This window comes from Vigna unguiculata, chromosome 7 (genome assembly GCF_004118075.2).
Source record: "Vigna unguiculata cultivar IT97K-499-35 chromosome 7, ASM411807v1, whole genome shotgun sequence".
Taxonomy (NCBI): domain Eukaryota; kingdom Viridiplantae; phylum Streptophyta; class Magnoliopsida; order Fabales; family Fabaceae; genus Vigna; species Vigna unguiculata.
In genome coordinates this window covers 29,181,540-29,206,457 of record NC_040285.1, presented here as the reverse complement: position 1 = coordinate 29,206,457, position 24,918 = coordinate 29,181,540, and the positions used below count along the sequence as shown (strand labels likewise).

At 28.5% G+C, this 24,918-nt stretch overlaps 3 protein-coding genes across 5 annotated transcripts; all 3 read right to left on the bottom strand.

Annotated features, from left to right (window-relative positions):
* Positions 1-1,969: 1,969 nt before the first annotated feature.
* LOC114191366 (protein SIEVE ELEMENT OCCLUSION B-like) lies at positions 1,970-6,304 on the bottom strand. Its single transcript, XM_028080537.1, has 7 exons — positions 6,113-6,304; positions 5,935-6,021; positions 5,425-5,858; positions 5,249-5,343; positions 4,940-5,070; positions 2,620-3,078; positions 1,970-2,542 (listed from the first exon to the last, which is right to left on the bottom strand). Exons 1-7 carry the CDS (start codon positions 6,302-6,304, stop codon positions 1,970-1,972), a joined length of 1,971 nt encoding a protein of 656 aa, XP_027936338.1.
* A 4,396-nt stretch (positions 6,305-10,700) lies between these two features.
* Positions 10,701-15,904, bottom strand: LOC114190216. Of its 2 annotated transcripts, XM_028079013.1 has the most exons (3): positions 15,440-15,904; positions 13,016-13,184; positions 10,701-12,880 (listed from the first exon to the last, which is right to left on the bottom strand). In XM_028079013.1, exons 1-2 carry the CDS (start codon positions 15,836-15,838, stop codon positions 13,032-13,034), a joined length of 552 nt encoding a protein of 183 aa, XP_027934814.1. In that variant the 5' UTR covers positions 15,839-15,904; the 3' UTR covers positions 10,701-12,880; positions 13,016-13,031. The 2 variants fall into 2 exon arrangements, with proteins under 2 accessions (XP_027934814.1, XP_027934815.1); XM_028079014.1 differs by lacking the exons at positions 10,701-12,880; positions 13,016-13,184 and adding an exon at positions 14,193-14,612.
* Positions 15,905-18,944: 3,040 nt separating this feature from the next.
* LOC114190193 (DNA-directed RNA polymerase V subunit 7) lies at positions 18,945-21,112 on the bottom strand. 2 transcript variants are annotated; one of them, XM_028078992.1, is made up of 2 exons: positions 20,936-21,112; positions 18,945-19,727 (listed from the first exon to the last, which is right to left on the bottom strand). In XM_028078992.1, exon 2 carries the CDS (start codon positions 19,706-19,708, stop codon positions 19,166-19,168), a length of 543 nt encoding a protein of 180 aa, XP_027934793.1. In that variant the 5' UTR covers positions 19,709-19,727; positions 20,936-21,112; the 3' UTR covers positions 18,945-19,165. The 2 variants fall into 2 exon arrangements, with proteins under 2 accessions (XP_027934793.1, XP_027934792.1); XM_028078991.1 differs by having other exon boundaries at positions 18,961-19,730; positions 20,936-21,110.
* Between the last annotated feature and the right edge of the window lie 3,806 nt (positions 21,113-24,918).

Genomic DNA, 24,918 nt, shown 5'->3' with positions numbered 1-24,918 from the left:
AAATTTCAATCAGAAGAATCCAATTTTTTTAATTCAGAGAATCCAATCAAATCCCACGACTTTCACTTTATTCACGTAAAATTAGAATGGCAAAATGAGTAAAATTGAGTCATTCCGATGCCTTTTGGTCCAATTCATATTAGGTCTCTTAAAAACAGGCAGGGTCAATCTGTTAAACAAGATAGTTAATAATGATAAATTACTTGGTATAGAATGGACTAACGAGGCTCTATTAGTCTATCATTTTTTTTTTAATTTATTTTCAAATATTTTTAATTTTTAATTTTTAAAATTTGCTACATATACATACATACAAATGAATATAAAAAGGCTATTTAATCATATAAATTATTTTTTAAACTTTTAATTGATTAGTTAATATTTTTAATTATATAAATTAAAATAATTATTATTTATATGATAAATTATTTTATTCTAACTAATAATTTAAATTTAAATTTTAGGTGTTAAAGATTTCAATTACAACATTATTATATACTTATATATTTAAAAAATATAATATAAAAAAATAACCTTTTTTAAAAAAATTAATTTTTAATACTTTTTAAATGAGCCAACACAATGGGATGGTCTAGACTGTATTTTGACGAGTCAATTAATAATATATAGGGTTCAATATGTTTTTGATTCCTCAAGTTTCAGCAAATTTTGGAATTAGTCCCTCTTCGAAATTTTATACCAATTTAGTCCTTCATCTTTAGAAATGCGTGAAATTAGTCCTTTTTACCAAATTTTATTAAGTTTATTTGATATTTTAAATGCATTTTATAATAATATTTGAGTTAACATTAAAACGAAAATGTGTCAAACGGTGTAAACAATTCAAATACTTTCATGAAATACGGTTGAAACGTCAGATAAACTTAACAATATTTGGTTAAAAGGACTAAATTCACACATTTTTAGAGATGAAGAACTAAATTGGTATAAAGTTTCGAAGATGGACTAATTCCAAAATTCACTGAATCTTGAAGGACCAAAAACACATTTAACCGTATAATATATAAGTAGTAGCGAACTATATGACATAAAAATTAGAATTCATAAAAAATTTCATATAAAAATTCCTAAAAATATAATTAGGAAGAAAGATCGTAAAAAAGGAAAATCATAAATATAATAATTTGGCTATGATACCACAAGTAAATTAATTTGTAATTTTTTATTCGATCATAACTCTTCCAAGAAAACTTATTCAGAATCTTAAGATTCATCTCACACATTAACACACATAAGTTATAATACGATACTAATCTTTGATCCATAGGATATTTAATGAGAATGTGTTCTTCAATTTTTGTTATTCAATCTACTTTTCTAAATCTATCCTTTTATATCTTTGGAAAATGATTTTTTGACTACTAAATTCTGACAATTTTCTTTTACAATCTTATGTGTCATTTTTTAAGTGGTTTTCCATCTTTGTATTTTCTTATTCTCAATATTCTAAAACCATTTAGAAAATGTCACCTCATGTTGTGAGGAAAAGTTGTCAAAATTTAATAGTTCAAATATCATTCTCCTTTATCTTTCTTTCTTTTCTTACTTCCTTTTTTGATAAAAGATTATTATGATAAAAACAGAATCGTAATCCCTTTTATAAATCTACCTTCATCAAGTTAAGTTATAATTTATTTTATTTTATTTTATTATAATTTTTCATAATAATCAATCGATATATATTTTATTAAATTACACTCGAACTCATCTAATATGTTAAATGAGTCGCACAAATGGATTGGTAAATGAATTTTTGGATCCACTAGTATTACAACGAAAGCATAACTTCAAACACATTTTTTTTATCTTGATACAGAGAGATCTTTATTTTACTAGAGTAGCTAGCACGTAATCCTAAACGATACGCATAACAGGTGAGGCAAGCCTCTTATTCCCACACACACACACACACACACACGAAGACAAAAACAAGTCACTCCCATTGAATCTAGTAGTGAGTGGTATTGTCATTGTGGCAGCACTTATAGCTGATGAAAATCTCCATAACCCCAGGACAATCTGGGCACTTGATGGTCTCTGGTAACTTTCCTGCAACATTAGGAATCTCAAGCTGAGAGCAACGGTGAGTGGTGGCGGCGGCAATCTTCGCATGCTGCTCTTTGAAGGATAACCCAAAGTCCTTTTTTATTGCAACTTCTTTCCATTTCTCAAACTCCGCCACTGTCTTCAACATTGCAATTCCATAACCACTCGTCACCACCGATGGCCCTTTGCTCAGGAGAGCCCACCCGCTTTCGTTCTTGTAGGAAAGCATCTTTTGAACTTCTTGGGTCACTGCATCAACCGCCTTCTGAACCTTAGTCACAAACAAACTCTCTATGCCCCTCCAAAACCGCTTCACCACGCTTTTGTGTTCCTTTTCCACACAAAACAACTCTATGCAAATCTTTGCCTCCTTTACAGCGGCATCATTTGCAAGGGCACCCGCGTACTTTGTGAACTGTTGGATCCATTCTTTGTCCTTCCCTCCATAGAAGAAAACGTACTTCTGCTCTACCACCTGCTTCATACAACTACTTCACATCATCACATTATAGTTTTGTTTAAGATTGAAGTTTAAACAATTAGTATATTTACCCAGCCGTTTATGACGGGGTGGATGTTGCCTACTACAGAGCCAACCCAGTTGATTTCGTTGTTTATTTGTTGTTCATTGAAAGTTGCGAACGGGAAAGCCCTGGTTCCATGAGCCTGAATCAAATGGAATGCGTTGGAGTGTAGCACCTTCCCTCGAGGGCTTAACACCACAACCATAGGATTCCTTTTGAAGTGCCATTCCTCCTTAATGTACTTGTATCCTGCTATGCTTCCAGAATACTGCACCACGTACCATGCCATCTTGCTTTTCAAAACCTCAAATTTCTTGCGCAGCTGCTCAGTCCATGCCTCCACAACAGGAATCCACACAATCTTATAATTGTCTTTGGTTTTAATCAAATCATAAACTGGTCGCAGTACTGAAATCTCTTCTTCCGTGATGTCTAGGGAAGAAATAAACAGGTACACATTCTTTTTTCTTAGCACACTCATGTCCACCTACCAAGCGACAATATGAATCATGATTAAGAACTACGTACTATAATATGCGTAAATGATTAATACTTGAAAGCATCGTTCATAATGCGTGGACTTTTTTTTTCTTCTCTTTTTTTTTTTTTTCCATGTAAATATAAGAAGGAAACAGAAACCGATTGTTTTCATGTAAAACCAAAAGGGTGGTAGGTATGGGAAGGAAATATTGTTTTCATGAAAAAAAAGAAGAAGGAAAGACCAAAAAAATAAAAGTTAGGGTAAATATGGAAAAAGGTTTTATTTTATAAACTTTAACAAACAACCACTTTTCATAAAAAAGAACTTTAAAACTATGTTGCTTTATTTTTATAACTTTTATAAAAAATATTATTCTATTTAATAATTTTGTTAACTTTATTAATAAAATATTTATCAAAAAATCATTTTTATTTTTTAAAATAGTCGTGGTTTCTTATTGGAACCACGGGATCCTGTGATGACTGTTTGTGGACTTTTTTGTATTTCTGGTTCATTTTGACCATTAATTTATAAAGTAGGATTTGTTGAAATTATTTTTTCAAAATTAGGTTAAGTCATTATGACGATATTAAAGGTAAAATCGTCATCTTTTCAACTAATTTCATTTTTTTTTTTTTAAAAAAAAGTGATATCGTCATAGCATATACCGACACATCTGAAATTGAAATTTGAAATCGTGAACGTGGAGACCGGTTTTACTTTTACTCTGTTTCGATCTTTAATTAGTGTTTAGTAGTAAATGATGTATGATGAGTCACTTCAGTGACAAACTTAAAGGACAAAAGGTGCAACTCAACTCATGAAATAGCACATTTTTTAGATAGTTAATGACAACAGACCAAATCTGCAGAAGCATCACTAACGTAGAAATTTTAAAACCATGACTTTCTAAAAATCATATTAAGGAGTTTTGCTGACACGCAAAAAAAATTAAAAGTGAAACCGGTCTCCACATTAACGACTTCGATCTCAGATGTGCAGAAATCGGATTCCATCCTGACGACATCACTTTACCTTTAAATCTGTTTGGCAAAAAAAATTTCGAGAGACCCCTTTTTACAAATTCGAGTTACAATAGACCCCTAATTACAAAAAAGCCTGTTAGTGCCAGGAAATAATTTAGTATTTGGAGTAATGGTTAGAAATATATACCAAATTTTCTTATAAATTCACTTATATATTTATATAATTTTGGTCCCCATCTTAAGAGATAGTTCCGTCCTTTTCTCTGGTTCGTCCGATTTTAGGCTTTTGAACCGGAGATTTGGTGGTCCAAATTACCCTTACTCTTTTATCCTATGAGAGATGATACATTGATAAAGTTTTTTTGACAAACTTTTTGACAAATAATTATTTTTGGTAAAAAAACCCTAAAATTTTATTATTTTATTATCTTAACTTCCATTAAAAAATAAAAAATTTACTTTATTTCGTAAGTTTGTCAACTTTGTCAATCAAATCTTTATCAAAAAATTATTTTCCTTTATCCTATAATAACTTCGAGCATGACTTGAGCAAAATTGTCAGAATCATTTTCTTTCTTTCTGATGGACAAATTTCCAGTTGTTTTAAATGAATGATAGAATGAGGATTTTATAAAAAGTAATTTTTTTATGGAAAAATATAGTTTGACTTTTTTTATCATTGATTTTTTTAAAGAAAAAATAGTGATATATTAATAAATAAATCACACTAAATTACGTGAAAACGTAAGATGAAAAGAAAAAGAATCAGAGTCTTAATATCGTTATTTTTTTTTATATTTGATGTTTTAAAAATTTAAAATGTGCCTTAAAGTACGTTCTTATTTTCTTAACCAAGTATAACCTAACAAGAAATAACGAACCGTGGTCTTGGTAGCGCCATGAAACAGTGGCTGAGGAGCATTTTTGTTGAAAATCAGAACCTTTAACACTTCCAGTATTTCAGTGGGAGTGTGAAAAAGCTTCCTAAGCTTGCGATAATATTCTGCCCCATCTGAAACAATATAGATAAATCCTCCGGTTAGCGTGTTATTTACTACTCCATGCCTTTTTATTACATCAGTTATGGGTTTGAATCAAAAGCACATATTCTTTTTTTCGGAAAAAATAAAAACATGTTAGCTTTAAGGCCAAACGTGAGAAAATAATTAAAGGTTATTTTAGTTGGTAACCTATCTGCTGTCTACAGAGCATGATCTGCTTGCTGAGTTTGGTGAGTATGATGTTGATCTTTTGACCATAGTGAGACAGTTCTTGTTTGTGGTCTCTAAAACAATGAATAAATTTGAGTAACTACAGAGATGTACCGAGGAAAGAAGCATTAAGTAATAAGACGTTGGTAACTTACGATTCAGCGATGAGACAATCAATTTGAGTAACTACAGAGACGATGGTGATGATCGCCCAGTAAACATCAACAGGGATTTGCTCTATTGCAAGCCCTAAAGCAGGTACATCCTTTACGTCGTAACTGCTGGTAAGCTTCTCCAACTCAAAGATTACCTGAATCACTTGCAGTGTTGCTTTCACCAAATTGTTGACCTCAGCCATGGCTTGGCGATGCTTGTGAAGCAATGGCACACGCTTCAGAATAGCGACAGATTTGGCAAGAGGGTCTGTGGGTAGATACTGAGCTAGAAGCCAAAAGTGGCTATATTCTAATGCAAAAGCCGCGAGTGTGAGCACCGCTTTTGCATCCCACTCATACTTGGAGAGCTTTTTAAGTATGGCCAGTGTTGTTTTGTGAGCAGTTTCCTCACTTGGGGGTAGCTTGCATGCCATCTGCCACAACAAGTCACTGTGTCATGTTTATGATCTATTATTACTCATCAACATAATGTTTTCATGAATTAATTACCTCAGAGGCAATTTGTTTGAGGGTAGAGAGTGGTGAATTGAATTGGGGGATCTTGTCATCTATGGTCTCCAAGCTTGCATGGGATCCCTGCAAGAAAACGTGAATTAAGTGCATGGATATTTCAATTGAAGGGCACATAAATGTGAAGAAAAAACTTGGAGGAAAGAAGAAAAGTGACCTGCACCACATTGTCAACAATGTTGGTTGAACGTCTGAGAATGTTCTCAACAAGGGTTAAAAGAGAATCCACATCAAATTTTGTGTCACTGTGGACATGGGTTGAGTAAATTTGCTCTAAAATCTGCTCATCCGACATGGTTAGTGGATTAAGCTCATTCTCAGCATTTTGAGGGAGAGACTTGGCAGACATTGTTACGTCCATTCTCAAAGGTTTGGAAGCAAAAGAAAGGATTTTTTGCTGTTGCTGAGTAAGGATTTTTGTTCTATCCTATTTATATCACGAAAACGTGGCTGTTTATTGCTTATTTTATTTTGAGGCACAAATTTAGCTAACATGAAAGTCGCATCTTATCTGAGATTTTTGTTAAGTAAGGCTTTTTATTAGACTCGTGGTATGATATGACTGATACCGTGGTTTTATTAACACTAATTAAGCGTTATGATATGTTTACCACCTTTATTTTGTGCAAAACCATTTTACAATTATTTTATTGAATAATTTAATTTATGTTCTACTTTAATATTTCGTTTTCAACATGGAGTTTTTAATATATGACGCGAGAAAAAAATTTGCTGTTAAACTAGTTTTCTTCTGATGCATGCAGTTTATCAAGAAATTAAGTATTTTTAGAATGTTATTCATAAATATGTTATATATTTATAAATATATAATTATTTATAATGATATGTATTTATATATATACATAAAGTTTTTTTTAATTTTTTTAAAGTATTTAAAATATCAAAAGAAAACCTAAAAGTACTTTGAGAATAAACTTATTTGGAAAGTGAGTTTTTACGGTTAAAAAGAATTCTTACCTGTTAAAAGGACAGATCAGGTTTGTGGCTATTATGGAAGAGAAATATTTCTTTCTTATCAACCATTTCATAACTTTCAAAAAAAAAAAAAAAAAAAGTAAATCCTCTATTTGTAAAAGAAAAAAATTAAAGCAAAAATAATTAATATAAACTGGGTATAAAAAATCATTAAATGCGGTAAAGTATGATGATGTAATTATGCAAAGTGTTTCCTTTTACCAATTTTTTTACACGTGGATTTATTCCTGGAAAAGAATCTTAAAACTAGCGACAAAACTGTTAACCATTTCATAACTTTCAAAACAAATAAATTTTGTATTTGTAAAACGAAAAAATAATTAATATTGGGTATAAAAAATTATTAAATGGGTCAAAGTATGATGATTTAATCATGCAAAGTGTTTATTTTAGGAATTTTTACACGTGGATTTATTTCTGAAAAAGGATCTTAAAACTAGCTACAAAACTGTTTTAGCTTTTTATTCACATTTTTTGTTTTTCTAATTTGTTACGGACTTTTATATATATATATATATATATATATATATATATATATATATATAATAGAGTAGAGTATAAGTACAAGTATACTTATGATTTTGTTAAAGTTATTATTAAATATTTAAAAAAATTATTTTATTTTCTTAATTTTATATATTTAAATTTACTGGTAGCTCGTTGTTTCATAATAAAGTTGTGTGTAATTAAAAGTTTACAAATATATCACGTAATTTAAATAAAATTATTCCTATTGATTTAAAATCTTAAATCCGTGATCTTTTGATAATTATTTGTCACAAACCACCTCCTATATGTTACGGAAAGAAAAAAAAGGAAAAATAGTCTAGAAATCATCATGTCTAAATATTGAATTAGGATTGTACATTTGTTTAATCATAAAATAAATATTACTGTCTTGAAATAAAGAACGTGAGAATTTAGATTATCTATATTTGGAGTGGACTGATAAAACTAAGTGCAACAATTTATAGGAAAAAATAATGAAAAAGTACGAGAATCATAAAAATAACTTTTTGGAATTAATAACATTAATTTATTTTGGTTTTTAGTTTTAATTTTTGAGAAAAAAAAATATTTTAAAAATATGTACTCCTTTTTTTCATTCACATCAATGGTATATATATATATATATATATATATATATATATATATATATATATATATATATATATATATATATATATATATATATATATATATATATATATATATATATATATATATAAAATAATAAAACTTAAGAAAAATATAAAATTTATTCTTATTTAAGGATTATCATCCATGTTCTAAACAATTTTATTAAATTTAATTAGTTATATAAAGGTCAATAAAAATATTATAATATATATATATATATATAAAATAATAAAACTTAAGAAAAATATAAAATTTATTCTTATTTAAGGATTATCATCCATGTTCTAAACAATTTTATTAAATTTAATTAGTTATATAAAGGTCAATAAAAATATTATAATATATATATATATATATATATATATATATATATATATATATATATATATATATATATATATATATATATATATATATATATATATATATATAAAATAATAAAACTTAAGAAAAATATAAAATTTATTCTTATTTAAGGATTATCATCCATGTTCTAAACAATTTTATTAAATTTAATTAGTTATATAAAGGTCAATAAAAATATTATAAGAGGGTAAACATTTTCCTAATCAATAAACTAGTAAATAAATTTAAAATATTTTATATAAGAGAAACATAATTGAAATTAGAACTAAAATTTAAATTTAACTCAACCCCACAAATTTGGCTGGTAAGGTGAGATTTGCACCCTACTTATATATTTTAAAATTATCTTAAACATGTTCACATATAATATAATATAATATATATATATATATATATATATATATATTAGATATTAAATTGTATATATAAGAAAATCATCAAATACACATAGTTTGAGGGAGGTCATCTCACAATCTCTCAAACAATTAAAAACTTTCATATTTGAATGACATAAGGAAAACTTTCCGTTTTCTTTTAGCGAGACCAACCTTAAAGTAGGTAAAATTGATTTGGACTTTCACTTACACCCTTATAACATTTAGTATTTTAGTGTTACCATAATCCATAGGAAGCTTACATTGGGGTAACAATGTCGGCTTGGCCGCTGAATCTTGGGATGACAAAAATATGTGTGTCTATGAGTATCTCTGTATAAAATTCACGACGAATAGTTGGTATCGATAAGTATTTATTACCCATTGATAGTGGATAGTATGTAAATACTCGTTTATAAAGGTGAGTATTTATTACTCATTGATAGTGGGTAATATGTATTTTAATACTCGTTTATAAACAGGTCAGATGCGGATATCATATTTTCTATACCGACAGATACCCATTACCCGCAAAAAGTTAAAATTAAAATTAAATTTATGTTCTATTAAATTAAATTTAATTAAAATTAAAATTAATTTTTAATTTATATTTTATTAGATTAAATTTAACTTAGATTTAATTTAGATTTAGATTTTATTTTACATTTTTTTGTATTTTATTTAAATTTAATTTTAAAAATATATTTTTAAATATTTGCGAGTATCCACATGTACCCACAAGTATTTTTTAAATGAATATCTGCACGGGTAGCAAATGAATTTTTTTGTTGCGGATCTGGTTACAGGTAAGCACTATTTGTGCCCGACCTGACTCATTATCATCCCTAGTCGGACAGTACCGCAGACCCTAAAAAAATGTAGGGTGGGCCGAGATATTGACTCAATTGGTCCACAAAAGCCCCTATCGCATAATGTTCCAAATTAAAATATGGTCCAAATTCTTGTATGAGTGAAAATAATAAGTGTTGTATATGTTTGAATGTGCTAAAATTTAAAGAATTCATTTACATGTCAAAGTATGTATAAGATGAAAAGGTTAGATTATTAATTTATTATTTAACTCCGCAAATTCTTTGCTTAATTTTATGAACTTGTTAAAAAATTTCAATTTGTTACAACATTAAAAATGTTATCATAAGAAATTAAAAAAAAAGAAGGGCCGTGGTTTTATTAAGACTAAGCGCTATGATATGTTTACCACCTTATTGTTGTGCAAAACCATTTTATAGTTGTTTGTATTAATTTTTATTGAAAAATTTAATTTATGTTCTAATTTAGTATTTCGTGTTCAACATAGAGTTGTTAATATATGATGCGAGAACAAAATTGGCTGTTAAACTATTTTTCTTCAGATGCATGCAGTTTATCAAGAAATTAACTATTTTTATAATGTTATTTGTAAATATAATGTTTTATATTTATAAATATATAATTTATTTGTATATACATAAGTAATATTTCAGTGTAATTAATATGATTTTAGACTCTTCTATATAACACTCATTTTGACAACCTAGTGTTATACGTAGAAAACAATGAGCCATTATTTGGATTTGTGGAAAGTGGAAGAGAAGAATAAAAGTTAAATAGGGGAGAGATGAGAAAAATAAAATTAGAGTTGTTTGATTGAATTGAAACAACAGCTTTCGGTAGAGGATAATAATAGGTTGACTAAGTCTTTTGATGCAATTGAAATTAAGGAGGTTGTGGGGGTGTGTGTGGAAGTTATAAGAGTCGAGAACTAGATGGTTTTAACTTTAGCTTCATAAAGAAATTTTGGAACATCATTAACAAATATATCTTACACGCAGTTGAACATTTCTACAAATTTGGCAACATATATAGGGGTTGCAATGCATCCTTTATTAATCTAGTGCCTAAACTGGAAAATCTGGTCACATTAGATGAATACAGACCTATTTCGATGCACATACAAATATCTAAAGTCCTATCTAATAGAATGAAAAAGGTCTTGCCTAAGATAATTGATAGGTCCCAGTCTACTTTTATATCTGGAAGAGTTACTGGATAGCATCTTAATGGCTAACTAATGAGACAGTTGAAGACAAAATAAAAAAAGAAATGTGGGTTGGTAGTTAACATAGACTACAAAAGAGCATATAATTCTGTATGTTGGGAGTTTCTTTATTACATGATGGAGAGACTAGAATTTTGCAGACAATGGATAAGTTGAATTAAGAAATGTTTAAAATTTGCCACGATTTTAGTTCTAGTAAATGGTAGCCCAACTAAACAATTCAATCCAACAAGAGGGTTAAGAAAAGGGAACCCTATTGCACCCTTTTTGTTCTTAATAATGGCATAAGGCCTATTTGGAATGGTAAACCAGGCTATAAAGAAAATTTGTATACAGGCATACATATATGTAGAAGAAAATAAAGTCAAGTTTAACCTCCTATAATTTGCAAATGATACTTTATTTATATGTGAAGCAAACTGTCAGAACATCTTAGTCGTTAAAAGTATACTTAGGTGGTGTGAGATGACTTCATGACACAAAAGTTAATTTTTATAAAAGAAAAATTGGAGCCTTAAGTGTAGACAAAAATACTTTAACGAGATACTTACACGTTTTACATTGTAATACAATGCAAATACCATTCAAATATTTAGGTATGGTTCTAAGAGGAAACTCAACAAAGCATTTTTTTTTTTTTTGCAACCAGTGATTACAAAAATTATAATTGTCCACATGGAAAGGTAGATACTTATCATTTGCAGGACAAATTTGTTTAATAAAATCAGTCATCACAGTCCTGCCCCTTTACTATTTTTCCCTTTTATAAAGCACCGATAGATGTTTGTAAGATTATTAAGAACCTTCAAAGAAATTTTCTCTTGAGCTGAGAACATGAGGATAGAAAGATTGCTTGGATAAGATATCCATTTGTTTAATAAAGCTCAATTAGCCAAATGGAAGTGGAGACTAGACATGGAGGAAGAAAGATTATGGAAGGATATCTTAAAATCAAAATATGGATATTGGAGAGGTCTAAAAAGACATAATATAAAACATTATACATCAAGGTGGTGGAAAGACTTATGTGATGTATGTGATGAAGGAGAGGAAGGAAAATGGTTTAACCAAAACTTAGAGTTGAATTTCACAGGAAAAGTCTTCTAAGATGTAGTATTTTACTGGACGCACGACACTTTAGTGTTTAGTTTTGAGTAATAGGGTCAAAGAACAAAATGTTACACATGTTTTTTTGTTGATTAGAAAGCTCTCAAAATAACTTATAAACAAATTTGAATCTAACATTGGTCTGATGGGAATGAATCCAGGAACGGCCAATGACTACCAACTTAAATAAGTACTTATAAGTGAAAATTCTTAAGGTAGTAACTTTTTTTAGTTGCACTTTAAATATGTAAGAACCTTTGTTTGCTTTTAATTTTTTGATTTACACATCCGTTAGGATGTTTTTAGATTATCTAAGAAATTCAATGTATAGGGGTTGAGCACACCTACAATGACTTTGTATATATATATTTATACTCTTTGCTGATAAAAAGAAGAAGGAATGATTAGATACATATTGGACTATGTGGGATTAATAAAACGACATGTATTCGGACAAATAGGTAATTTGGGTCGATTTCGGGATGACTTAATCCTGTACAATATACATGATCTAAAATGTATTTTAAAATAAAAATATTTTAAGTTATACAATCTAAAAACTATTTTTTGAATTTGAAAACACATTTTAAAATATGTATTTCAAAAAAAAGAATATTCTAAAATACACATTTTAAAAAACATTTTTGAATCCAGAAATATGTTTTAGAAGTATATGCATTCTAAAATATATTAAAACAAAAAATTTGGATCGGGTATTCTGAAAAGTATTCGTTTCCTTCTTTTGAGTTTTCACAGGCTTCTTCTCCTTCCTCCCCCACCGATGCTTCTCCTCCCACCCCAAAACTCCCTATCTCCATTTTGTCCACCTTAAGCCAATTCATGGAGACCCAATCACACCATTCACACATACAAAACAGTGAAACTATGCGCCAGAAACATGGACAGAGGAAATAAACAATGACATTAGGAAATGGGGAAGGAAGAAGGATAAAAACTGTTCGTATAAAATGCAATTGAAGACATCTACATCAACAAAACTGGGTTTCCGTGCACTTACTCATAATCCATCATTTTCATTTTGGTTGAGGGCGCTTCATTTTGAGAAGATGAGAGAGTCCTGCAATAACGTGTAAACGACTACTCGGGACACCGGTCTTTGCCAGGGCCTTGCCATTGTGGTCAAGAAGTACAAAACAAGGAACATAGCTAACATCATAATTAAGGAGCTGCAATAGGGACATTCAAAAGCAAGTCAGCAAAAAGTAATAAAAACAAAATGGATTCTCCTAATATTAAACAAATAAATAGCATGTTCTATTATTTATATACAACATTATCCTTTAGGTATCAGAAGATAGCAAAAACACCAAAATGAAGGTAATGCAATAGCATTGAGAGCTTGAATTATTTCCAAAGGAAATTCAAGTAAATAGATTTCAAGTTCAACTTAATTTCTACGAATAGCAAGCTGAGGTATGTAAACAAAACTTCCAAGTGCCTCCTAAACTTGAAATTCTACTGTTTCCATCAAGAAAATGATAAACGCCTCAAGTATCTCAATTGAAAATGTATTTTTCTTGTTAATTAAATTCCAGATTGTTCCAAAAAACTGATGTTCCTAACCAGAACCATTCATCTCAAGTTTCACAAGGGCAGAAATGAATCACATTTCATTAAAAACTATATACACCGAAGACATATATGAAAATGGATATAGAAAATAAGGTTTTGAAATTTTAGGCTGTAATGTGATCCTAGGATGGTGTCTCTGTTTGGATAAATTTGGGCATTGCCCATTCATCAATTTTTATTAGTGTATGGTGATAATTGAGATCTCCAAGGAAGCAGCACTTGTTACAGTTGAAAGGTAAGGTTAAACATGGAAGCTGCATCAGTGCATGCTGTACATAATCCAAGACAAGATACTGGGTTAAGGCTAATTTAAGCAGCAGCAGAAGTGCAAATAAAATTTGCATGGTTTGATCGCATGTAGAGGTCATTCTGTAAGAATGAATAAAGTTACAGAGATGAAGAGTCAACAATACAATACTTCTTCAAAGGGGTATATTGACGACAATCACATTTGAAGAAAACAAAATTGACAAACAGGTCTGCATCTTGCAGAGGTAAAAAACATGGCTTGGAGCAGGAGAAAGAGTCACAGAACGTCAACCCAATGGCTTAGTCAGGTCTGACCAAACGCGGTTCAGCAGATTTACTTGTTCATTTTTTCTGTCTCTTCTGTTATACTAAGTGACCATTATTATTCTACAACAATCCGGTAACAGAAACAAAGATAATCAATAACACTCAGAGCATCATGAACTCTTGTATGCAAAAATGTCAGTTGGATTTATCCAAGCCCAAGAAATATATACACAGAATGTTTATGCAATTTACGAAACCGAACATAAACCTTTGCTGAGATCAAGTTTGATCCCACGTGGGGATTCTCAAAGGCGAGCACAAGCCAAACAACATTCTGCTTCTGAAACCCACTAAGCAAATACAGAGTTTTTTTTTTCTTTCTTACTACTAAAGGTTTGCTGAAATCAGTAACAATCAACCAGAACTTCCTGAAGGTACTATTAAATTATATTTCTCCACCAGCCAATGATGTTTCTCAAGATAATATTTGAAGAATTAAGGCAGATCTGAAATCATTAAAAAAAGAACTGAGAAAATGGTATAAGAAAACAATCTTTATTTCAATGAAAAACCTATCTGATTGGTACAAATGAAAGACAACTTCATGATATAAACCACTGTTTCTCTCCCAATTTCCACTCCAAAATCTAAGAGTGATATCTTTTCCTTTTATTTCTTTTTATATCCAATCATCTCTAAGCTTATCTAACTAACTGATGCAATGCAACTAACACATGCTAACCCAGTTTTTATTTGGGCGCCTTAGGTTTTCGAGTAGATCATGCATTAGTTCTTTTGGAGCACAACAATGAAAATTACCAATTGATGGGATTTTTCTATAGGGGATGAACATTGAAAAATATAGTTATTCCACATGACCTACATGTTCAAACTGAATATGTAAACTTAATGAACAATGCTTTTATTTCTCAAAGTAGTATTCAATCAACAACATATGGTTTAGGTCAGTCGCATTCAGATGTTGTTCATACTTAAGAGTATACCCTTACTCTATTATCTGAGACTACAAGGGTTGGTCACCTCAGTCCCTCACTATGCAAAACATAATTCAGAGTTTAGAACGGTTTATATTACACAGAAATTAACAAACAAGCTTCTAGAATAAATAATATGGAAAACTTTTACAAGTTTAGTTTATATACGCATTTTAGTTTGTGAAAAGGTTTATTTCATTTTCATGACCTATAAAAGCACATTCAAGTTATTCACTCAAACCATAAACGATGTTTTGCAAAGTGAAAGATTAAGGAAGAATTTCATAATATACAATCTCAAAACTAATGTGGTGGCGCTTTTATGCAAAAGAAGATACCTCAGGTAGCCAATTGGGATTCTCAGCATCCGCCATGACAATATTGAGCCAGTGAGAGTTCCTGGCTTCGACTTCGGAAACAAATTTGAGCAGGGAATTACAGAGCCTGCACTTGGGTGAGTAGAATTCCACCAAAGTCGCGTCCTTGGCGCTTGCCAGAGCCGAAGCAAATGCTCTATGCTCTGCCTCTGACTGTGTGAGAGTCGTTTTCTTCTTCCAACCTGAAACAGAGTTGGCAAAGTTGAAAGCAATTATACCAAGGTTTTGGAGAGACTTCAATGGCCAAGGACCCTCGAACTTGCAGGGACTAGGGCTAGAGTTAGGGTTTGCTTCATTCCATGGCCATTTCAGGCAAAATATTTGTTTAGGTTTAGGACTGGGAACAGGAATGGAATCCATTTTGCTGCATCAGAGACTACAAACAATAGTCAAATAGGAAGTAGGATAGATATGTTCAAGAAATGAAAAAATCCTTCCATAAGTATGATGAACCTTTTATAATTTTAATGTGTTTTATTCTTAATTATGAATAAAATAATAATAATAATAATAATAATAATAATAATAATAATAATATAGATAATGATTTAAATAAATTAATATATCTATAATAAAGAGATGTTCTTTTTTATATATATATTTTTTTTTATTCTAATTTTACTCTTAATTTTTATTTTAAAAATTATTTGTTATTAATTATTATTTTAAAAATTTCTTCTATCTTTATTTTGAAAACATCTTTTTTTTAACTTTTTATCTTTTTTTATTTTATATTTAATAAGTATTTTAAAAATTAATTATGTACTTTTTATTTATCTTAATTCAAATCTTTTTTAAAATTTAGAACACACAGGCGGTGCTGTATTTTCACTGATGTCCAAGAATATTTATTCAATAAATATTATAAATAATAAATATATGAATATAATAATTGATGTATCTCAAATGAAATATTTTAATTTATAATATTACTTTGAAATGTTAATAAGAAAATTTTAAAAGTAAATAAATATTTGTTAATATAAAATTATTTTTATATACTTTAATTCTAGAAACCTGACACTTCAGAATACTAGTTACTAGTTGAATGAATATAATATATATATATATATATATATATATATATATATATATATATATATATACTTCGGACTAAAAAATGATTATTAGATATTCATTAACTCGAATCAAGAAAAATAGAAAATATTTAATGATAATTTAATTTATTGAAGTTTCATATTTATACATGTTCTAGAATCAATTTAAAGCATTTAATGGTAAAATAAAATATTGTATTATTTATTTTAATAATTCTTGAAAGTAGAATGGAAGTAAGAGTAATGTTTTAGGGTTTTATTAACAAAAATAATTTGAATATGTTTTTAACTTGTTGAGTTAAAGATTAAACAATATGAAATTAAGAAGTATTTACAACAAGATGCGGCTTTAACCTATAAGGATCATATACATGAAATAAGAATATGAATTTGAAATTTGAGCACAGTAACAAGTATATAAGTAGATTTTTTAGAAACTTTACCGAATGTGAAATTAATTTATAAAGTTATTAAAGTGTGAATTTTACTTTTAAGAATAGTAATATATACATGTAATTAGAAAATGAATCAAACATGAAAAAAGAAAAAAAAAACAATATAAATTGATAAAGAAGAAAAATAAAGAGAAAAAAAACTTATAAATTAACTTAAGAAATTAGTCTCACTTACGAATGTTTTAAGATAAGTGTTGCACTGAGTGGTTTATAATCCAAGTTAAGATTAAAGTAAAATATAATTCTTTAATTTTCAAAAATATTATAGAAATACTTTACTGTTTTAAACCCTCTTTCAATATCATGAAAAAATTCATTAGAAGAAGAACTAAGAGTTATTACCTAATCATATGTACCACTCCAACTATACCTACCAGCAAACTCAAATGTGTATCTAGAATGAAATGAAAATATAATCTTAGTCTTTTAAAAGTTTACAATTTGAACAGGAAAAAAAGTTAAAATTTAAAATTCAAATAAAAGAAAATAAGTAATTCTCCTGTTAATCTAAAATTATAAACGTTGTTTCTTCTTATGTTTGGTGATACTTTCTTTATTTCTTTCACCTGTGCCTTTTCTTTTTTATTATTATTTATCCTTAATGCATGAGCTCGACTAAAAATTACTAAATTAGTTGTTCCCAAAACTTCAGTTCTTCCTCACTTTATTTTTTATTATTCACTATTTGAGTTTAATATGCTCGATTATAAAAAGTACTAATTATACTTATTTTTTCATCAAAGTAAAATTGTAGTTTTTAAAATTTATCCTCAAGTTATTCTATTTTATAAATTTATTTAATTAATTTACATAATAACATCTTTATAAATAAATTCATAAATATAACGTCATTCTATTTCACAAATATTTATTTATTTTAATTTGTTTAAAAACTTCTTTACCCACAAATTCATAAAAATAATATATTTTATGTTATTTCAATATTGAAGAATATTAATGCGTACCTTAATTAATGCATTAATTTATTAATATATAATTAACTTTGTGCTGAACTTGTACACACCTTTGATCTATTTGAAATAAATTAATATTTACTTATTAAATTAAAAAACTTAATGAAATCAAATAAATAATTAATTTTAAGTAAATATTATTATATTATTTAAGACTTAAAATATAAATACTATAAAAATAAATAAATAATTAATCAATATTTTTATTAAAAGAATTATTTCAGTTTTAAAATTATTAAATAATAATAACACAAAATAACAAATGTTGCTATTAAACTAAGTTGGTGATTCATATTTAACATACAAGTGTCAACAACTACATATGTACTGTTGTCTTTGACAATTTATTATTAAATTACATTACACTCTAAACAATTTAATCATTAAACCGGGTAATTCGTGGTCTCTTAGATGATTGTCATCCCTGGAATTTTTCACATACCTACCTCTATCACCATTATCTAATCTGCTGGAATGCTGTTTGGTGACATTTTTTGTCTTTCAAAATTGAGATAAAGGGTATCCATAATTCAGCAGTAAAAGCAGATAAATATAACAGCAAGCAACAAGAAAAAGGCTAATTCTTCTCTTGTATCATAATTCATAAGCTTAAACATAAACATAATGGTTTACAGTTTGCAATTTGTACTATGCAACCCTCCTAAGCTCCCTATCAACCACTTAATCAAGTTCAAAATTCAAATCCTCCTAAGCTTCCTATTACCCACTAAAAAGTTCAAAATTCAATTTGCTACTTATTAGTCTCAGAGAAAGTGCATACAATACATGGATTTCACTGGTTTATGCAGTATACAAGCCATATACACAACTATAGTTAATTACAAGAACTGATTCCACTAATTTAGTTTTATACATATTTTAATCAATATGCTAATGGAACCTGAACTTCACTACATAAAAAAAAAATCATCTATTGCAGAACAATCGTAATAAAGTTCTTTGGTCTAGGAATAAAAGCTAAAGAAATTTAGCGCTTTATCAAAAGGATATTATGCAACAAAAAGAAACAAACATTATCCAAAAGCTATGCTATTCACAAACTAATCTCCAAATCATTAATTTGGTTAATAGGTTCCAGAATTTCTACCAGGAAGCTGAAAAGAGTAAGACCCACAACAAAATGAGTTTGGTCTCAAAAAGATAACAACAGTTAACAACATCACCTAAAAGAAAATATAGCTAAATATCGGAAGTCGAGACTGGTCCCAGATAATCTCCTTCCAAACTGACCAATGCTTGAAATTCCCTATCAGCTTCCATCCACTTAGTGCCTATCACTGAAAAGCGGACTGTGACATCTTTTCCAATTTTTGACAATTTGTCATTCATGAAGCATGCGTTTTCACCAGGAACATATTCGTAATCAGGCATCTTCAAATGCGAGAGATAGACATTCTCAATTGGACCACATCTCATGAAAACTCCATGCTTTAGAACCTTGTGGACAACACCCTCCAATATCTCTCCCCTAAAGATCTTGAAGGTAATGGCATTAAAAACAACAGGGAAGAGCACATCCCCAGTATGCTGTCTGACCTTTCCTTCCCCTATTTTCTCCAGTGTGGTCACAGCAAGAAAGTATCCCAGATCTTTGGTTGCTTTCTTCATAGCAAAGTCACCCAGCAGGCGGATGATGATTGCCCTCTGAAGCATCAGACCCTGTTGTTGCAGATTTTCTGGAGCAATGATGACATTCCAAGACAGCTGAACTTTGAGAAACATTGTTTATTTCTTCCTAGTTCTTCTGTCATCGAATAAAAAAAAAATTAGTACCTCATTCAAATTTCAAAAGCACAAGTATTTTTCAACTTAAGTTAGCAGTACATTGTAACAATTAAGTTGATGGGTACTAAAATTTGATCTTCCGAGACCAGTGTTAATGTCACCAAAGTCACTCTGTACTAGGAAATCAGGGTTGTGACACTAACAATCATTCATACATAGATCAACATATAACTTTTCCAGTTTACAACTTCTCAAATACAGACACATATTCTTACTCACTTCATAATATGTTGCTAGACACAACATTTTATAATTTTCATACAAATTTTATCCAGTAAGGTACATAACCAGATTTTATCTGCTTTAAATATATATTATCAGAGCTGTTAACTTGTAACCACAACTACAGCTTCAATAATGAGGATACAGTGACTCGAGGAGAAGTGAACTGGGATCCAAATAATTACCATATGCAGTGTTGCTGGAAGCTCTCTTAGTGCACAAAAACACATCCTTGATGTAATTCAGTGAAGTTCAGGACTAATCTAAGAGATTTTCCAATAACTAAAGAAATACTTAGCACGATTCTACTACTGCTATAACTAATGTTATTTTTAAGGAATATTTGATCAGAGAGAATAATATTTCGAAGATCAAAATGATGGCTTACTAAAACAAAATATGCTGTCTACATGACACACACTATCAAGAATACAGTTGAATTGTGACATGTCTCAGTTTTATTGCTAACTACAACAATTTGCATCTGCAAAGTTGAAAGTTGAGACGACAACAGAGTTGAGTGTTTATTTGCCTTTTCTTCTTCTTTCTAACCACAACCATTTACAAGAGATGACTTCCCAAAAACCCTTGTCATCGAAGGGTTTAACCCTTAATGTTTTTGCACCCACATATTTAAATTAAAAGACCCAACAAATACCAAAACTCTTCCTAAATTCCTAGCTACTCCAAAAAATTTAAAACAAACCTAATTTCCCACAACTTAGGTTTTCCTATATTTTGAAGATAGCAAAAATTTAAGAGGATGAAGCAAAACACCATTAAACTAATTAATCACCTCAAAGATTCAGATCCTAGCCATAAAACACCCCATAACTAAACTCACACTCAAAAACTCTCTACACCCAACAAATCTCAAGCCATGCATGACTCCATAGAGGAAGAGATAGAGATTTAAGAAAGAATGGTGAAGAAGGAACTTACCCAAGACAAAAACTCTCGTTTGATACTCTGCACTATCTCTTAGCTTGTAAGAGACAAAGGTGTTGTAAGTTTGGGAGTAGGAGAGGAGGAAGGAGAATTGAAGCGGGATGAAGATGGTTGTTTTTGTTAAAGAAACATGAAAATTTCAAATCCCTATTTGCACCCAAATTACTAAGTCCCTCTTTTATGCCCAATTTCTACCACAGCCAGTCAAAGGTCAAACTTTATACTTGACACACCATCTAAAAATTACTATTTTCACCTATATATATATATATATATATATATATATATATATATATATATATATAATTGTTTAGTTATACAATTTTATTTATATATTAATACATTTTATTATTTAAGTTAAACTGTATTATTTTTATAATTAATAATTATTTTTATTTTTAAACCGTAACGTTTTAACTTTGTATTTTGTTCATGTGAATTTATAATTTGATAGGATGTTCTCACTTTTGTGCATAAACTAAAGTAATTATAATTTAATTTAAATTAAATAAAAAAGTTATTTATTATTTTTTAACATGATTTAAAACGGTAAAAAAGATATAATTTTAAATTTAATATGTTAAAAATAGAAGACAATACATATTTCAAAAAATAATTTTAAAATTTTCAATTAATTTAAAATTTTTAAAAATATATATTTGAGAAGAATGAAAAGTTACAAGATCATCTAACATTTTCTTGATAAACGATACAATTAAAAAAATAAACAAAGAAGATAAAAATAAAGTAAAGAAGAAATTAAAATATTATTTTTGAATTGGTGAAATTAAAAAAGAAATACGAAGTAAAATAAAATGGTTAATTAATTTATTTATTTTTTAAGAAGCTTTGAACGGATGAAAAGGCATAACTATAATGGAATCACTCATCATCAGCTCTCCACAAAAATAAATAAATTACATGTTTTTCTCCATCATATTTATCATATTTAATAACATTTCAAAACTTGAAGTAGACATCTTAGTTCTAAATTGTGAAAATGCATTAACAAAACATGTGTCTGAAAAACAGATATCCGAATATTTCCAAAATTGATCCGAACATAAGCTATTTTTTTTATCAAAGTGATAAATAAAAGTGGGAGAGTGAAAAAAGAAAAAGAAAACAACAAGAAAAGTAAAGGTATAATAATTTGAATTAGTATAAATAAAGTACAAATGTTTTTAAATGCATATAATTCATTTGGTTAGAATGAAGAAAAAGGTGTAAGTATTTATTTACAAAATTTAAATTACTCTTGTACCCTTTTTTTGTAAATTTAAATATGCATTACACAAATGTGATTTTTTTTTAAACTTACATCTTATAAAAAATAGTCTACATAATCAATTATACTAAAAACATAATCATTTATGACTTATGCATGAATAATTTTAATCTTATATAATTAAATATAATTAATTATATAACTACACTTATGCAACATCTATAATGTAAGTTTTGATTATTAAATAATCCAAATTTAAATAATCTATTTCAATATTATACCGTTGAAGTTTCTTTGAACTCTCACCATCTGATTATCATATGAGTCAGATATTAGTAGAGGTAGGATAGTTTCATATCACAAGTCTACTTCAATATATTTGGACTCATCCTATATTAGCATTTTCCATTGGAAATAACTAAATTGACAACCCAACAACACTAAAAAAATTTATACACGTACATGCATTGTCAAACATATGGTAATTCATAATCACACAAGAAGTATACAAGAAAAACTATTTAAAAATATGCAACTCCTTCTTTTATACAAGATAAATGTCACAAGTAAATTTACCTTACTATATCAAAGTCATTCAAGCAAAGAGACCCACAAGAACCATTGAATCATACAATTTACAAAAGTCATATTCCTTTCCCAAAATTTCTATTATAACAACTTTTCCAACATTAGTTCTACAAATTTTATAATAGCAACATCTCATCCACTAATTTCACTCACACTTAATAATTACAAATCACAAATCAAATTCTTTTTCTCTTACAACAATCTTAACTTTCTTCACACAAAAAGAAAATCATCACCACTGCAAACATCATTCATTAATTATAATTTCGTTTCTCTTGGAAGATTTTGTAAGCTTTATCAACATTCACACACCAAAATCAAGTTCTATTTTATACTTCAACAGTAAAGCATTAAATTTGCAAAGAAAATAACTTCCTTTACCTTATAGTCTTGACCTAGCATTGATGGTTTCTAGCTAAACAGCTCCACACATTAAAACACTTTATCTACACAACAAAAGGCCCGAATGACGATCAAGACACAACATTAGGGTCTTAACCAAAGAAAATTACGAATGAAAGCAACATGCAAAGTAAAAGGAAGCTTGGATGTAAGAGAAAATAGATCGTTACATGTAAAGAATGCGCAAAATTTTGAACTCATCGTCAAGAGAAATTGAATGGGGCTTTTGTTAGAGCTCTTTTTACATATCACTCTAGAGTAGTAAATCTTCAAAAAGGACTACAATTGAATCATAATTTTATAGTAGGAAAAAAAGATTTTTCTTGAGAGAGAAAATAGGACTAGAGAGAAGAAGAAGGGACTTTATGAGAGATAATGAGTTACAATTTGGGATTCTCACATAAATTATATATGTCCATGAATATAAATATGGTGAGGATTTATAATTAATAATAATAATTTAAAAGAAAAAAAAAACATAAATATTGTTTAAAGTTCATATATATATTTATGTTGTTTGAAACAAATTGTATACAAAGAATTTGTACTTAGTGTACAATAACATGAAATAGTTATATAAATGTTTAATTACTCGGATGGTACCCACTTTGGTACAAATGTGTCAATCTGGTACCCGCTTTTAAAAAAGTGTCAATTGCATCTCAACTTTTGAAAAAGTGCTTCAATTAGGTCCTTTTCAGACGGAGTTGACTAACGTCATTAGTCAACGTGCCACGTGTCAGTTTTTGATTTTTTTTTGTATTTTTTGAAAAAAAAAATGCCATGTGTCAGGTCTATGTATGTGACACGTGGCATTGTTAGTGCCACGTGGCATTGCAATGCCACGTGCCAGTGTCATTATCATATGTCATTGTGTTGATTTCGATTTAGTCCTCATATATGTCCTTTTGTTTCAATTTGGTACCCACTTATGTATATCTGATTCAATCTTGACCTATTTTTTTTTTAATAATCAAAATCCATTTTTTATAAAATTAAAAGTAATTAAACATAAAATTTTTACAAAAATTAAGTATTTGATATTTACATTAAAATTTAGTGGTAAAAGTCATTTTATTAAGTCATTTTTAATAAATAAAAAATTAGTATAACATTCAAACAAATAGAAATTTTGGTTTAAAATTAGTAAGAGACAATATTGTTCTATTTTGGGTTAAAAAAATAATAATTAACAAAACATGAGTACTTAATAAAAATAATAATTAATAAAGTAATATGTTAAAAAGTCATTTTTAATAAAAAATATTAGTAAAACATTTTATACAAATAATATTTATACTTAATTAGTTTTAATCTTAAAAAAATGAATTACAAATATATTTTACTTATTAAAAAAATTGGGACAAAATTGAATCAGATATACATAAGTGGGTACCAAATTGAAACAAAAAGACATATATAAGGACTAAATCAAAATCAACACAATGGTATCTGATAGTGACACTGACACGTGGCATTACAATGTCACGTGGCACTGACAATGTCACGTGTCACACTCAGAGACCTGACACGTGGCATTTTTAAATTTTTTTAAATTTAAAAAAAAAGTTCAAAAAATTAAAAAAATAAAAAAAAACCACAGACTAACACGTGACACATTGACTAACGGCGTTGTATATATATATTAACGTGTAAAGCACACAGTTACACATACCTTTGAAGATTAATGTAACACGTTGTAAAATGAATGTAACACGTTGTAAAATGATGAAAATAAAGTTCCTGCAATTTAATAAGA